The 17,265-nt window shown below is 32.6% G+C and overlaps 1 protein-coding gene across 1 annotated transcript; it reads right to left on the bottom strand.

Moving 5' to 3' along the window:
• Window positions 1-5,073: 5,073 nt before the first annotated feature.
• Window positions 5,074-15,630, bottom strand: LOC127706989 (short-chain collagen C4-like). The gene is made up of 4 exons (XM_052211753.1): window positions 15,107-15,630; window positions 12,605-12,673; window positions 7,479-7,715; window positions 5,074-5,389 (listed from the first exon to the last, which is right to left on the bottom strand). The coding sequence occupies exons 1-4, from the start codon at window positions 15,429-15,431 to the stop codon at window positions 5,148-5,150; spliced, it is 873 nt and encodes a 290-aa protein (XP_052067713.1). The 5' UTR covers window positions 15,432-15,630; the 3' UTR covers window positions 5,074-5,147.
• Between the last annotated feature and the right edge of the window lie 1,635 nt (window positions 15,631-17,265).

The following is a 17,265-nucleotide window of genomic DNA, read 5'->3' as shown; positions in this document are numbered from 1 at the left end:
ATTTGTAACACCGACTTATAAGAAATTCAAACATATTTAAGGTGACTAGACTGTTGCTCGAACTTCCTTTACTGTATACAAAATGACATGATAAATATCAATTATCCAGTCATCCAAGCGTCAACTGTTTGTGCAAATTGAAAACGTTTCCACTCATTCAATCGTGAAATGAAGATCGTTTTGTGTTTGCTCAATCTTAATTACAATGCTAAGGGCAACATTTACACAATCAAAGCAAGCAAGCCAACCACACCTTTAAACTACAAGCATTAGGAAAATAGCTATCATGACGTTTTAATTTATCAGTATGCGATGTACATTTAGACCGAAACAGAAACTTTGCTTTTTCGGTGACGTGGATTGGCTTAACTGTCCAAGATATATGTATTTAATGATGGCGTGTCATAGGAAAGGATAAATTTTATCCTACATATAGATCTGGATCTGGACAAATTATTAGAGAAAATAAAATTGACTATATTAGCAATAAATACCATTTTAAAGAAATTTATTGATATATTACCTCAGACTTTCACTCACTAAGTTTCCATAAATAAGCAATCCTTCTAACTTCATAAATTTTGTTAAAGAGTCGGCTGAATCAAGACTTTATATAACGAAAATTAATTAATTTCCTTCTGTGAAAATACATCGCATGTACAATAGAAATGAATCGCTCTACAGTGAAAATGAACTGTATCATTATTCGACAGTAAACATGAATCGCATAATTAAAACAGCATAGTGGAATTTGATTCAATATCAACAAGCTGAATAACAAAACCTGTATTAAGTTAAACAACATTAATAACTATGTTAAAAGGTACATTTTTCTGCAAACGAAACTTAACTGCTACTTTTAAATCTCTTGCACGCTCTGTTCTTGAACTATTCTTAATATTTATCTATTTGTGTATCAATTTTTTACCTGGATGGCTCTAGGCGCGATGAAAACCCGTCAGCATCTCATACCTATATCATGAATTTATAAAAACAGTACACAATATATATCATTTCTTATTTTTTTTCAAAAATCACGAATTTGTCGTCTGTTTATTTATCATTCTACATCAGAAATTCATCACGGATACAGTAAAAATGACATTTCAGGATTCGCACATTACATACACTGACCTCCATTTTTTAAAAAATCGTTATATATCAGCACGTGTTGATAAATGTCAGCCTTAACGCACTCAAAAGTCACACCCATTGTAAAAGATCTGTGTAAGTGATAAAATAAAAATTCCCTTTTCATACTGCATTTCAAACATTAATCCATGGCGCATATTGATGCTATAGCTAATTACGGGCTATAGCTTATATGAATACTGTTAGTATAAAAGGAACCCAATTTTATATTTTCATTAATGTTGTCATCACCTTATGTTGTGAACATATTTTCCGTGTTTGAACATTTTTTTTTGTCCACAATTATTTTTAATGAAAATCCATGAAATATTTGCCACTGGACGATAAGCAAGTAACAATCAATATATCCAGGCTTTGCAGAATCAATGTTTCGGAATTGAAAACACAAGACATCACACGGATAAAAAAGACGGTGCATGATCAAATGCATGCTTTGTAGATTGATTGATTGATTGATTGACGTTTTACGCTACTTTGAGCAATATTGGCTATTTCGTTGTGGTATGTAGTAGTTGGATTACGTAGACCACTCGGCCACCGAAGCCCCTGCTCTGTAGAAGAAATTGTGCAAGTTTAAAGAAATTTTTATTAGAGGGGTAAGGGGTTGACACTCTTGACTTACGTAAGCAGAAATTGCTAAGTCATTTTTTTGGTATAGAAAACACCAAAATTCACTCAAATAAGAAACTAAAACAGCAGGTACACAACTTCGTGTTCTGTAAAAGAATATATGCAAGGTCATTGAATTCTAAGCCATTTCCAAGGAATAACTCATTATGGTGCAGCCGACGAATCACGACGCTAGAAGTGATCCCTGTGTGTCGCTACAGCTTTGTTGTAATAAACACTAGCACCACTGAAGAGACACTCCTTCACTGTTTCAGAATCTTATGCATTTTTGGTAATATTTTCCAAAACGTACATAAAAACCTTGTGATGGGCTATCAATGTCATATACATTGCAAATTCAACAAAGATGACATGACGCAATTTTCCTTTTGGGGTACGATTTTGAAACGGCGAATTGTCGAAATTAGCATCTAGTGCATTAAAATTGTACTGTTAATAATATTAAATTTGGTAGATGATCAATGTTAGTGTGAAGTAGCAGTGGAGGTATGTTGTGTCAGTCATTAATACGGGTAAAAAGATCTAATTCAACATTAAAAGTATGAAAGTTCATTCTATGTTAATTTCTTATTTTCATAAAATGTGTACATGTATTTTGATATATATATTCATAGCATAGGGAATCTTAAATGCAACGGCACCCTTTCATTATAACCTAAATTTTACATTTTGTTTCTATCTAACTGTTAAAATACTAAGCGTGTATATTTTGCATTTTTTTCATTTTCTCGATTGCAGTTTTGGGATTTCAACATCGTATGGGGCATGCAGATTTTTACCCAAATGGAGGAAAAAGCCAACCTGGATGTGCTTTTGACCGTATAGTATATCTTTTGACCGTATAGTATATCTTTTGACCGTATAGTATATCTTTTGACCGTATAGTATATCTTTTGACCGTATAGTATATCTTTTGACCGTATAGTATATCTTATAACATCATTTTTCTTTAAATTCAATGAGTGTATCATATCATTTTGCCAATAAATATATTTCGTATTGCCCTATAGAATTCATTTATGTAATACAATTGCAGTAATTCACCAGCAATTTTTTTTTTCTTTTTTTTCTGATTTATGTGATTTGGATTGTTTTTTTTTATCAATTTTGGCAAGGTTTGTTGTTTCTCTCATTCCATCCAAATACCTGAACTTTAAGGAAGGGTCCTTGTTTTATCCAGGTCATTAAATGTCATATGAATTCCCCACGTTTATTAGTATTTTTGTAACACTCACCCTTTGGTATGCATGACAGAAAAGTCATCATTATATCCAAATATCTTTTTCTTTATAGCAATAGCACCTTTCTACAGTTGTGGTCACATGAGAGCGGTTTACTACTTCATTGAATCAGTGAATTCAGACTGCCATTTTACGTCCCACCCATGTAATAGTGGGGATGATTATAAGAATGGACACTGCGCACATTGTGGAAAGGGCTGCCAAGAGATGGGATATAACTTGTCACTCTATGCACGTGGAACTTACTACCTTAGGACTAATTGGCATTATCCCTATTGTGCTGGTTCACATTAAAACTATTGTTAAATTCCTTTTTTTTTCTTTCCGAAAAAGTAGTTTGCGAGATGCTTGAAAAATTACATCTTTAGAACTGACAAAAACGTCAAGCACTTTGTGCTTAGAAGAAAACTTTCATTTTTATTCAAACGGAACGGTATTAGGAAACTTCAAATCAGTGGATTAATTATTATATTTCAGCCTTATGTTATAATTGTTTGATGAATCTTGAATAATCATATGCATTTCCCATCGCATATCAGCTTTAATGGATCCAAAAACAAACAAAAAACCTGTGAAACAATTCTATGAAGAACGGTTTGATTTCAGCTAATAACATTTTTTATAGAAACCGAAATACAGGCTCCTGGCTTGGAACAGGCACATAAAGAATATGGAGGGATTAACTGCACAACACTAGAACACAAACTTTAAAATTGATTGAAAGAGCTTGACTCACTGTGCACAATATAACAATACAATCTACTAACAAAATACACAAAGGACCCCTAGATAGTTCCAATATATAGAGTTTTCATATTGCATACTTTTGTGATAATTTTTAAAACAGTTTCTAAGTTTCAAAAAAAAATTAAAATAATAAAAAATACCGAATTCCAAGGGAAATTCAAAACGGAAAGTCCTTAATAAAGACGGTTTTGTCTTTATTAAGGACTTTCCGTTTTGAATTTCCCTTGGAATTCGGTATTTTTTATTATTTTAATTTTTTTTTGAAGAAGTACAACCCTTCCGTTTGTTCCAAGATACTCATTATTACCTTTTTCTATGTTGAATCTGATATGAAAAATGTTCATATTTTGTTCATATGGCAATTTCCATCCAATTCCTACCAGATCACGACTTTGAGCACTAAATTCACGAAAAAATTCTATCACAATCACTTGCTGGAACCGAAGAGCGTAAACGTATGTTGCAATTGTGTTATCAGGAATGAATCTCATTAACGATACCAGTTTGTGAATTAATATGTCAGCGCGTTTCGTCTTTATAAAAATTGTACTTGGCACTCAAACAGTTGAATTCCAAATACAATCAAATAGGTTTTGAAGTTTATGATTTAGCCATTCAAAAATTAGAAAAGGCCATGAAGCCGAGTTAATTGACGAACAAGGTCATAAGTAGCAACACTGGGAAAGAAGCATGTCAAGCATGTCAGGATTATTTCTGCCGTGTTTGGCTTCATTTTATGCAGTAGTTCTCAAGGAGATCAAAATGTGAAAAGCTAACGGATGGATATTACGTATACATGATGCTAAAAGCTGGCATTGCAGCCTTCCAACTAACAGTCAATGTGTTATGTCGCATTGCAGCCTTCCAACTAACAGTCAATGTGTTATGTCGCATTGCAGCCTTCCAACTAACAGTCAATGTGTTATGTCGCATTGCAGCCTTCCAACTAACAGTCAATGTGTTATGTCGCATTGCAGCCTTCCAACTAACAGTCAATGTGTTATGATGCTGTTTCCCTTTTTGTCTGTAAAGTTTGAACATGTAATAAAATTACATTTTAGAAACGTTATGCATGATCATACATGAATATTTTTTTGTCGTCAGAAATTTTAGGTGATGCCACAATATTTTTCATTATTACGTATAGATACTGCTTCCTTGCACTTTGTACGTTAAAGATAATTTTTTCAAGGCGTCGTTCAAATATATAGACCAGAAAGGATGATCCTGACATAGAGGAAATGTTAAAAAAAAAATACTACAAGGTTGTTTCGTAAATTTTAAGTCAAAATATAAGGTAGGGAAGGTAAGTAATGTATTTATTTTAAAGTTTGATACATTTGAAACTCGGGTAGCACCAGTCTAATAATAGTAATTTTACTTGGAGCATACCACGCAATATACGTCTGCCTCTGCGTTATACGGGGGGCATCTCAAACTACCGCAACTGGTTCTAATTGGATAGAAGAGAACACCGTCACTATGATAGGATGATTTATTGTCGAATGGTTCGGCATTAACATCAACACATGCGTAATCAGTCTTTTTGTGATCGTTATGAGCGGCCATCAAGTATCCTTTGTATTCAGCATTCCAGTCTTTATAGCAGGTTTTTCTACCTATAAGCATATATAATTGTATCATGTATATGTAGAAAGCTGCACATTAAAAACTATTAGTACAACTTGATGATGAATATTTATTTCAAAAGATATCCTCTTAAATGATCATTTTCATATTGTGAAGTTCCTTGATAAACGTACGCATGTTGACCTTTCAAAGATCTGCTAACCCTATAATAATTCTGATTTCAAACGTTAATAGGTATATGACTTCGGAAGATTATGATACAATCGCACATGATAGAAGTAGATCTATGTTATAAAACAAGAAATGGAAATAGTTTTAGATTAAGAATGTATTTCCTTCATGCATAGCTGATTCAAGGTTCAGATTTTGGCCTACTTTTCTTTCTGTTGGCCCTGTTTGGGTTTGTTGCATCGTATTAAAAAATGAAATATCAATCTGTTTTCTTATTATGGGGAATATGAAAGCATGTTGTTATATAAAATATATACAATGGATAAGCGTTGGTTCGTTAAAAAGATACAACTATCCAACGCTTATCCGTTATGCCTATTATTTAAACTATTGTTGAGATGTCTATTCAAAATTACAGTTCTTTCATTAATTAGGCCGTATTGTCAGTGAGTTTTAATAATCACATAATCATCTTGAATGATTCACAAGAAACAATCAATAGTTAGAAGTATACAGGTAAGGATTTAAATAATGAAATGATTTTAAAAACAAAATCGCATGCACTTCTAGTATACTGTACTGACATGTCCATTAAATTATTATGTATCTGACAGAACATTATCCTCAATTCACAGAATAAGGCATATTCGAACTAATTTCTAAGTTCATGTGTGTTACCGATTTTTAGCAAGAAACCGGATAATATGCACATTACGATTTACTCTCATATTGATTTGTGAATATGCATTTATAAAGATATGTATTAAAACAGACGAAATCACCCTTTATGCATAAAAAAATGGACATGAATGTAATCATTTTCTTTTGAAATACGTGAAATAGCCAATAACCAAAAATAAACGGGAAGATTTATTCTTCTTACAAAAAATATCAACAATAACACACAAGATAAGGAAAAAAGAAAAACTAAAGAAAAGGAACAACAAAGAGAAAACAGAGATTCTAACCTAAACCAACCCGACAAATCTCTACTTACTTTGTCTCTACAACTAATTCGTCTAAACATCGCGGCTACCAACTCATACTACACGATTATCAATTATATATGTATATGTGTTTGTCTGTATGTGTGTGTGTGTGTGTTCACTGTACCTGTGTGTATCATATTCTAAAATTAATTTATGTTTATCGATACAATTTAAATCTAAATTGCAACCCATTGGTAGCTAAGAGGATTTGTCGATGTGTTTGATATCAGTAATACATAACAGACTTCAAGGAGGGATTCGTTTCCCAGTGAAGGCAAAGAAAAGTAACGAAAGTTAAAGGTAAGTTTTTAAATCAATTCCAGTAGTTAAGTGAAATCAGTAAATTAGCCAATGCAGCAAATTTAATGAAATGAAGCACACAAAGGAACTAATTGCAAATAATTTGGTGAGTCCATTTCAGCAAGAGATTCTAGAAAATTAAACCACCGTTAATGAATAGGCTGACGTCACGGCACTGGTTCAATTTGTTTTCGTTTATAAAGAGGCAAATCATTGTGATAGGAATGTTTTACTGTACAATATTCTATAAAAAGGACATCAGGAATTACCAAACGCATTGGACAGTACAACAGACCTCACCAACCATGAACACTTGACTCCTCCAAGAAAATAGATTAATGTAGCCACAGATGTCTGTAGAAAACTATCGCTTAAGAAAGCAAAAACACTCCCAACAGGTGTCAAGATTGTAAAATCGGACTTGTGAGAGGCCAGTAACTATTGATAATTATCAGAGCATCAGGAGAAAGAACCACTTATACTGAATCGGTTAGTAAATCACGCCTTCTTTGTAAATATTGAATATGAATGGAAAAAACCTGATTATTTGTTATGTCGTATTATACACCATTACGATATCCACCCTCGATGTTTTCATTGTATAAGCCTTCGATTGTTATTTTTGTTCTCATATTACTATAATTGCACTCATATTTACCAGGAACAATAATTACAGAAGACCTCCGCTTCCTGCGACAGACAACACATGGTACTTCTCGGAATTCCAAATTGCCCGACATACCATGTTGCTTCCTTCTTGCATGTATCATATACTCAGCTCCAAAAATCTGAGAATTTGCAAATGGTTGATGTTCTCCATTTTCTGGATCATTCGGAAGACATAGATTATTAACTCCACCGCCGCTATGATGGAAATAGTTACCACTAGCTTGGCCTATAACAACACAAATATAAGTGTACAATATTAAGCACACAATGACAGATTATGCAGATATGAATAAACCAAAAGTGAATTTCTTCGTAAATATCAACCTTGTCACCGTAACAATTTACTTCTGGTAAATCATTGTCAGTGAACATTTGTCTTTTTCTTCCAATTTTACGTTCAATTTGTTAGACTGACTTTGATTAGGAAGTTTTAAAGAATAAAAGGTTCGTTTCATATCATGTCATTTTTTTTTCTATGAAATGAACCATTAATAAATCAAAACTTTGAAAAACAAAAATATATATAGGCTTCTCTAACATCTCATTTGAGTAGTAACAGACATATACAATAATGTTGGGTAACGTCAACAAAAGAAAGGCGAAATGTACAAAAGGGACATTCAAACTCATAAGTCGAAAATAAACTTACAACGCCATGGTTAAAAAAGAAAAAAAGACCAACAGACGAACAACAGTACACAAAACACGACATAGAAATCTAAAGACTAAGCAACAGAAACCCCACCAAAATCTAGAGGTGATCTCAGGTACTCCGAGAGGGTAAGCAATAAAGTAGCAATTCAACAAACACACATTTAAAAAAAAATATTTGTCAATATACGGTTATCAATATTAGACAAATGTCTATACCGTAAATTAATCGATCGCCTATGTTCTAGAGTTGTGAATATTGTTTGCAAAAGAACAGATTTTGACAAAATATGAGTAGTCCATTCCTGAAAAAAAATTTATATAAACTTTAGCCATATTTTTAATCGTTGTTTTTTGAACATATGTTATTTGTATATTAAGTGAGAAGAGTGACGGAAGATGCAGTTTTTCATCTTTTATTGAAATGACAAAGGAACATACAAATGGAAAACAGACTTATGATTGCTCAGGATTTCATCTTTTGTATGTGTCGTCTGAGTATCTCATGGTTTTCCAAGTAAATTATCCATACCGAATTCCTTTATCAAGGAGTTTATATTATGTTATTTACGTATGAAAACGATATTTGTTAGCATCATTGTCTAGGAACCTATCTTTTTTAAAATTTCCATAGAAGCAAAACTAAACGAAGATACTAGGATTATAATTTAGTACGTCAGACGCGCGTTTCATCACCATATGAATCCTCAGTGGCTGTCGAATCAAAACAGTTGGAGGGCAAAATCACATACGAAGTTGAAAAACATTAAAAACCAAATTTCAAAAAACTTGTGCCGATTCTGAATTAGGTCATCATTACAAAGGGGTAAACACACTCTTAGTATTTAAAAAATTTCTGTAGTGAATTAACAGAAAATTACCATACCAATGATATTTCATAAAATGGTGATACCATCGTGGTGGAAACGTCCACCCGTAGTAGCATCGGCCCAGTGGTTGTAAAACTCATCAGAGCCAGGCTTATACGCCAGACGCGCGTTTCAACTCATAAGAATCATCAGTAGAGCTCTAATCAGAACAGATAAAAGGCCAAATTAAATACAAAGTTGAAGAAAATTTCGAAAACCAAATTTTCCAAAAGTTGTTCAAAATCTTGCTTAGGCCATCCGTGCCAAAACCACACCCATTGTTTAGCGATATTTGGGTTTTTAAAAATGAGTGTTACAAAACACACCAGTTTTGTAATGGTGGTTTGTATTAACAATCGCAAAGTTTAACTCAATTCTGAAAGACTAGAAAATCATTTTTCAGACGTTTTATACATTATCTCGAATAATCATCTTAAGAAGCCATTAGTATTTTAAAGCTTCACTTCCATTTTATAGATTAAGGCGCAAGGTATTTCGGCTCTTCGGCAAACAAATTTTGCAGAGGAATGAGTTGATAATGATTATGCCATTAGTCGTTAAAATTAATGTCCATCATGATTATATTCCCCTTTATATAGATTTTAGTTGTTTGTCAGATGTCTCTCTAAATGAAGTTTTTCGGTAAGTATTTTGAAGCAATGTTTCCTTAAATGGAGTCAGGCTTACGTAGAGACATAACTTAAGAATGTTCCCAGTAAATATACATATGCATATTGTCTATATAGAAATATGTGGAAATCCTTCAGTCAAGGTAGGGATAGTTAAGAAATTTAGTGTTAGTTTAAACTGTTAGAAGTTCGGAGCATATAAATGTTGAAAATATGCCGCACAGCCCTATATTTTGACCTTAGAAAAAAATTGTAGTGCATATGAACTTTCCATTCTAGGATATAATTTTTTTCAAAACTTCATAGTAAAAGTGGTACAGTTTTAGCCGTAAAAGGAGTTCCTATGGGAAATTGTATTGTCAGTATTTACAGAAATGCAACCTATATTGGGTGAAAAAAGAGAACATACAGAATTTGGTTTATCTCACAGATTTTAAAGAAATTATCTCAAATATGAAGTCATGTTTTTCTCTGACTGTTTATGACTTCTTTACACTAAATCCATTGGATGTTGGATGTGTACGAATTGATAATTTAGTCTTAGATGCATGATTTTTTTTATTAGTTGTTAGTTGCTTTGAACTAGCTGTCAGTAACTGCGAGTACTCTCAGTTCTGTACTTAGTGTCTTTTTGTTGTTTGTATATACAAGTACCCGGCCACGTCCACTTGTATTTGTAATATTTGTATTTTTATCCATCTGATGATTTAAGCCTCTTTCAACTGATTTTTACATCGCGATGACCTTGGGGTCATTCAGATGTATTGTTATCGCCTAGATTTCCATTATGTAAATTAGTTTTGGGTTTGTAACCGATCTATAAACATGATAAATATGCGCACATAAACGAATGCAAAATAACATTCATTATCGTTTGATATAAATACATCTCTTCAATGAATACTGATAAAAATATTTTTGTTTACAACATAAATTAATAATATGAAAATGTTTTGTAGTTAGATATATATATATAAGTACAAAATCAATGATAATATCAATGCAGACGTACCGAAAAATTGTGTTAAAGCATGCGGAAGAATATCTCAGAGAACTTTTTGCGAGGACCGGTAACTCTGTAATTGTTTTTGCGGGAAAATATGAATGCCTACTCGTATCCAATCTTAGAAAAATCGAATTTTTACAGAAAAGTGTCCACCATGTATACTGATTTGTATCACTACAATATAATAGTTATTACGGTGAAGTTGAATTTCCTGTCATTTATTCATCATCCACGCACGAACTTGTCTCAGAAAAAAATATATCTCTGTACATTAACCTCAGTTTCAGGTAAAGAGATATGTTGTTTTTTTCTGAGACAAGTGCTTTTGACCATCCTCAAGAACTTGTGGTCATCCGATGTTCAGTACTTCAGTACTTTGATTATATTTCGTTCTTATGTTGTACTGTCACACCACTGTCCCAGGTTAGGGGGAGGGTTGGGATCCCGCTAACATGTTTAACCCTGCCATATTCTGTATGTATGTGCATGTCCCATTTCAGGAGCCTGTAATTCAGTGGTTGTCGTTTGTTTATGTGTTGCATATTTGTTTTTCGTTCATTTTTTGTACATAAATTAGGCCGTTAGTTTTCTCGTTTGAATTGTTTTACATTGTCATTTCGGGGCCTTTTATAGCTGACTGTGCGGTATGGGCTTTGCTCATTGTTGAAGGTCGTACGGTGACCTATAGTTGTTAATTTCTGTGTCATTTGGTCTCTTGTGGAGAGTTGTCTCATTGGCAATCATACCACATCTTCTTTTTTATATTTACGGTTATTCGGCATTTTGGCCTATATATTCCGTAAAGATTAGTATTGACAATGTTAAGGTAACCAGTTGTACCGTGGTCAGCAGGAGAGTGTGACTCTCAAGATGGTTTAACTTATATTGAACGTTGGGTGCTTTCCCACTAACATATACCACAAATCATCCATTATTCTAATATATGAGTTCGAACTTTCGTAGATACACTCAGAAGGTTTTAAGTCGTTTATATTGAATTCTGTATCAAGTGTATGTAGGTGAATATTTCAGTTGCAATATTCATGGTATATGTATGATATAACAAAATTAGATTATAATTAGGAGTATTTCAAAAATTAATAGCAACAAGAACTTTGTCGGTACAGACATGTGTTAGATGATAGCATTAAGTGTTTTCAATGCCAAAATATCTGATAATTTTGTAGAGAGCAATATCCAAGATAATGGCTGTATATTTTTTCATTTATTTGGAATGGAATATGTAATGGGGATTGCCGTTAACCAACATCAGCATAAAATTTAGAAAGTCACTATCATGAAGTGAAGGTAAGACGTAGTCACGATGACCATGGCTGTTTCTACACCAAGATGTTCAGTTCAAGTTAAATGTTAATGCTGTGATATATTTTTTTCCGTAATGAAAACTGCCATAGAAATTGATTGAAATGTTGATATAATATGTCTTAAGCAGAATGCAGATAAATGGATGCACATCAGTTTCTTGGGTCTGCCCTTGGTTTCAACGACATATATCAACCCGCAAATGGTATACTATAGTCGTATAAAACATTTGATTATGAGGCAATATAATTGGTACTGTTCATATTATTACTTAACTGAGACAATCATTGCTCCTGTTGCAGTTAAATTTTAAACTACAACATTTGGTTTGTAAAGCATCTTTTATCAAATATTTACAGGTTTTGATGTTGTTGGTCTTATATTTGGATTTGATACAGTATTGTTCAATGTAATTTAGATCAATAGTAAACAGTAAAGTTTTAAAAAAAGTTGATAAGAATAATGCAACCAGAATAAAAAAAACACCACTCGATTAAACATCACGGTAATTGTGGTAAAAGAAAGAGCAATCGAAAAACAAAATCAAGTTAAACGTTTTAAAGCCATGATTACAGACTGTAACACTTTGCGCTAAATGAATAGTCAAGGGTGCAATTTTTTATAATAAACGATCTACCTGTATAAACCAGTTCAGCACCATCAGGACAACTTTTTCTTCCCCATCTAACATAGGTAACACCAATTCCTGTTAGAAATTATTAAAGCACAGTTACCATAAATGTACAATCACGTTCAATCGGAAATAACACTTACGTGTATACTAGAGCTAATGAAAGAGAGACGAAAGATACAAAAGGGAGATTTACTCATCAGCTGAAAATAAACTGACAACGCAATGGCAAAAAAATGAAAAGACCATAAGACAAAAACAGTACACGAAACACAACATAGAAAATAAAGACTGTACACTAACCCCAAGCACGAAAAACCGGGGATGATCTTAGGTTCTCCGGACGGGTAAACAAAGCCTGCTCCATATATGGCACCCGTCGTGTTGCTCATGTTAGTACTACCTGGTGCTTAGTCTAATTCGGTAAGTCATATTCGGGGGAAAGGATTATTGAAGAAGGAATACTTAAAACTCTACAGATTATTGAAAACAGTAATAGGGCTTAAACGTGTTAACAAACTCTTCCGTACATTATACTGTTTTTGTGGTGTTGCTCAATCTTTGGTTTCTATATTATGTAGACTTTTTTCGGGTTTTCGGGGTTTTTTTTAGGCTTTTTTTTGTGCCATGGCGTTTTCAGTTTTTATCTGCTTATGGGTTTTCAATGTCCGTTAGGTATCTGTTGTCTTTTCTTTTATATTCAAGTAAGTTATGAATTTAAAGTGAAAGTATTTGATAAATCATCTCGAATTATATCAAACATATTTCACCCGCACAATAAGTAATGATATAAGCAAGAGAAGAAAATACATTAGAGGCAATCAAAAACCATAAGATGAAAAAAACATAAAACAATGATCAAAACAACAATCCACAATATACTGCACAGGAAAATAAAGATTGAGTAACAACACAGAACCAATCAAAAATTCAAATGAAATTTGGTTCTCTGAAAAGTTCAACAATTCTAAATCCACAAGTGATCCCCACTATATTACTCTGGTCAAAATCATTTGATTAGTCATATCTGATGATTCGGCATCATACAAAAACGGATATTTTTTCGTCTAAATCTTAAACATTTCCAAATCCATACAGCATTATACAGTTATGTTTTCTAAACATAAATCTTAACAGATGTGACAGCCTTTCAAGACACAGATTTTACATCTACCATTATAACCCTAGTCATATACGGCCTTAACCGGGTTGAGATACTCCTTGAAAATTTTGGTTTTCATTGCTTTTGAATCTTTTTACTTATTTGGCATTCTAACTGTTTTTATTCGAGCGCCATTAATGAGTATTTTGAAGACGAATCGGGTGTCTTGCGTACCATATTATAAACTTGGTATCTTTGATTGGTTTTGAAAAAATCAAACGCAACACAAACCCTATTAAAATACTCGGAGTAAACCCATGTGCTTCTTAAAGGTTATTAGTTCATGCTCTACAAGTGGCATCCGTCGAGTTGCTATATCACAGTGGAGGGAAAGAGCATTTGAATGTAGCTTATACAAATTGACCATGTCAATGTTGTCAGATCTGTAGCACCGATGGCTTTATTGATTGATTTTTTTTGGTGATTTAACGCCACCTTTAGCACTATTGGCTATATCTTGGCGATCATTTTTTATTGTTTGAGGAAGCCACAGTACTCAGAAAGAACCACCGACCTTTGACAGGAAATCTGGCAAACTTAGTCAATTAATATTGGATTCAAATGCATCTGCCACATAAAGGGCTTGAACTCAAAACTTCAGTGTTGACAGGCTAGTGGTACAGCAGTTGAACTACTTACACCACTCGGCCATCGAGCAGGAAGACATGTCACCTTATCCGGACACAACTGTAGGTCACCGTACAACCTTCGACACTGCGCAAATCCCATAACGTATAAACAGCTATGAAAGGCCTCGACATGACAAATATGTCAAAAAGTTCAAACGGAAAAAAGGAAGGTCTGATTTAAAACACAACATTAATTGAAAAGCAAGTATAGCAGAGAGCAAACATTGACAACCACTGAATTACAGACGCCTTTTTTAAATATAAGAACGATGAACATTCACCTTTTAGTCTGGAATGAAAGTCTTGAATAAAAGGACTCATAATTGATTTGGAGAACCTTGTAATTTTTCGCTCAGACTTTCCACTTATTTTTTTTAATTCTATTTCGTATCTTAACTAAATGAATAGTGCAAAGTGTATATTTAATGGATGTTCTAGTTGTCATATAGTAGTAAAAAGGAAATTCTTATTTCACGTGATCGAGCTCTGTTTGAAGTAACTATAGATGCAATTTTCTAAGTATTTTTTTTATCTTTTTTGTTTATATTCAAAATGTACTGACGATGTTCAAATAGAACAATCCTTGCAAGAATGACAATACATCATTTAAAAGGAGTTTTCCTTAAAATATCATTACAGAATTAAAACATTGACATATTCAAAATATTCAAATGAAAAAAAATATAAAACAGAATTAAACTAAGATAAATAACTTACTTTTTTTAAGCTCTTCAAGAATCGTCGCTTCTATTGTTGCATTGGCCTCTTGAAGTTTGTTATCAATCAGCTGTCTCATTACATCTTTCATGGCTGTTTCAACGCTTTTCCGTATCTCTTGTTCAATGTATGCTTTCAAATGATTGTTTATATTTGAAACATCTAAATCCGCCTTTAATGTAGCTTTCATGTCATCCATTAATGGCATTGAAATCATATTTCTACAACTGTTCCCACTACATTCATCAGCTACGGACGGTAAGACAACAATCATCAACAAAACACAGCAAACAACAATGGTATACAAAACAAAGTTCCTATCCATTGCAATTAACTGCGGAGTGATAAAGAATCACATGATACAAGCGTTTTTGTTGTATTTTTTTCAGTTTCTTATAAACAAGAAATTTAATCTTGCAATGTGGTTATGGTTAATTTCTTGTAATAAAGAATTGTTAAGTCAGTATCAAAATTATCCTTTTCATTAAACTTTGGCAGTATCTTATCTTACATCCCATTTGAAAGAACATTATATCGAAATCTATTTTAACAACATATAATTTAACGGATTTCTGATACGCAGGAAATTACTTAATTATCAAGATAAGTCAAAGTTAAAATGAAATATAAGGTGATATTTCTAGATAGAAAAGAGTATTTGTTTTATTTTAAAACGAAATGATAAAACACAGAAAGTGATTAAACTGTAATTAACTAGGTTGAAGCCTTCTTATGTCTGAAATACCCGAGAAAGATAATTTTGCTGACATGATTGTATAGATAGCTATAGAAAGAATAACCATGCATTGGAAATGAAAGGACGTGCTGTATCAATTCATTACATAAAATGCCTCCGGTACATGGAATAACCAAAAGCAAAACAACCGCGCTTTTAGTGCTGTTTTTTTTTTTATCTCAAAGTCCCAGTGATGTCTTCATCATCTAGCAAAAACCCACACCCCAAAACTATGATGTCAGTGTTATAAGTTATATAGATACAATGGATAAGCGTGGATTCTTGAAAAAGAAACCATGAGCCCGGAGGGCGAATGGTTTATTTTTCATGAATCTACGCTTATCCATTGTATCTATAACTTAAACTATTGTGTTTATTTCTTTTCAAAATTAAAGCCTTTTTCTTAATTAGAAGGTATTGTAAGTGAGTTTAAATAACCATGTTATCGTGTCCAACGATGCATTGATAAATCTCAGATCACAATTAATTGGTTAACAAAATACAAATATAACCCTTCTACCTTTAAAGATCTTTATATTATCAGGCATCTGAATATTATCTGTTTTTACAAAATAAGACATATTCGAATTTATTTCTAATTAAATTGAGAATGGAAATGGGGAATGTGTCAAAGAGACAACAACCCGACCAAAGAGCATATATAAAGTATATATAATAAGTATATCACCGAAATTTCTAGCACTCAAGGCACATCACGATTTTTCTCGCATAGGAATTTGCGAACAAACATTTGTAAAATTATGTAGTAAAACAGAAGAAATCATACTATATTTATACAACAAAAATGGACAAATAGAATGTAATCATTTTTGTTTCAAACATGTGAAATAGCCAATAATAATCCAAAACATAAACGGTAAATTCGCTATTATTACAAAAATATCCACTATAACATGCAAAATTAGAAAAAAAAAGAAAAAACAGAATTGGGACAACAGAGATAATACTGGGATTCGAACCTAAACCGACAAATCCCTATCTTTTAACTCGTTGATTTTATTGCGAACCCAATGAAAGTTTTCCACAGTGCCATCTCTATCTTGACCAGGTATTTAAACTTTTGCAAGTTCACCTGTCCTATTGAATAAATACAATAGCTATTGTTCTCTGTGTAGTTTATTCTCTGGGACCTTTAAATTTCTTCTAAGAGAAATCTATCATTCATTGATTAAATCACCTGAGTAAAAAAATGATCTTATATGTAGACAAAAATACTTTTTTTATACTCATTAACTGGGTGTGATGATGTAGTTATTCAATATTAATAATATATTTTCATTCAGTTTAATATAAACATTGATTCAATCATAAAAAGTTGATTTCTGACAAAACTTTCAACATTGTTCCTTTTAAAAAAAAGATTGTTTGACATGAATAAGAACTTGAAAATAATGATGTTTCA

The sequence above is a fragment of the Mytilus californianus genome, unplaced genomic scaffold (assembly GCF_021869535.1).
Source record: "Mytilus californianus isolate M0D057914Y unplaced genomic scaffold, xbMytCali1.0.p SCAF_6, whole genome shotgun sequence".
NCBI classification, from domain to species: Eukaryota; Metazoa; Mollusca; class Bivalvia; order Mytilida; family Mytilidae; genus Mytilus; species Mytilus californianus.
The sequence above is the reverse complement of the archived record's forward strand: the minus strand, read 5'-3'. Positions and strand labels throughout refer to the sequence as shown.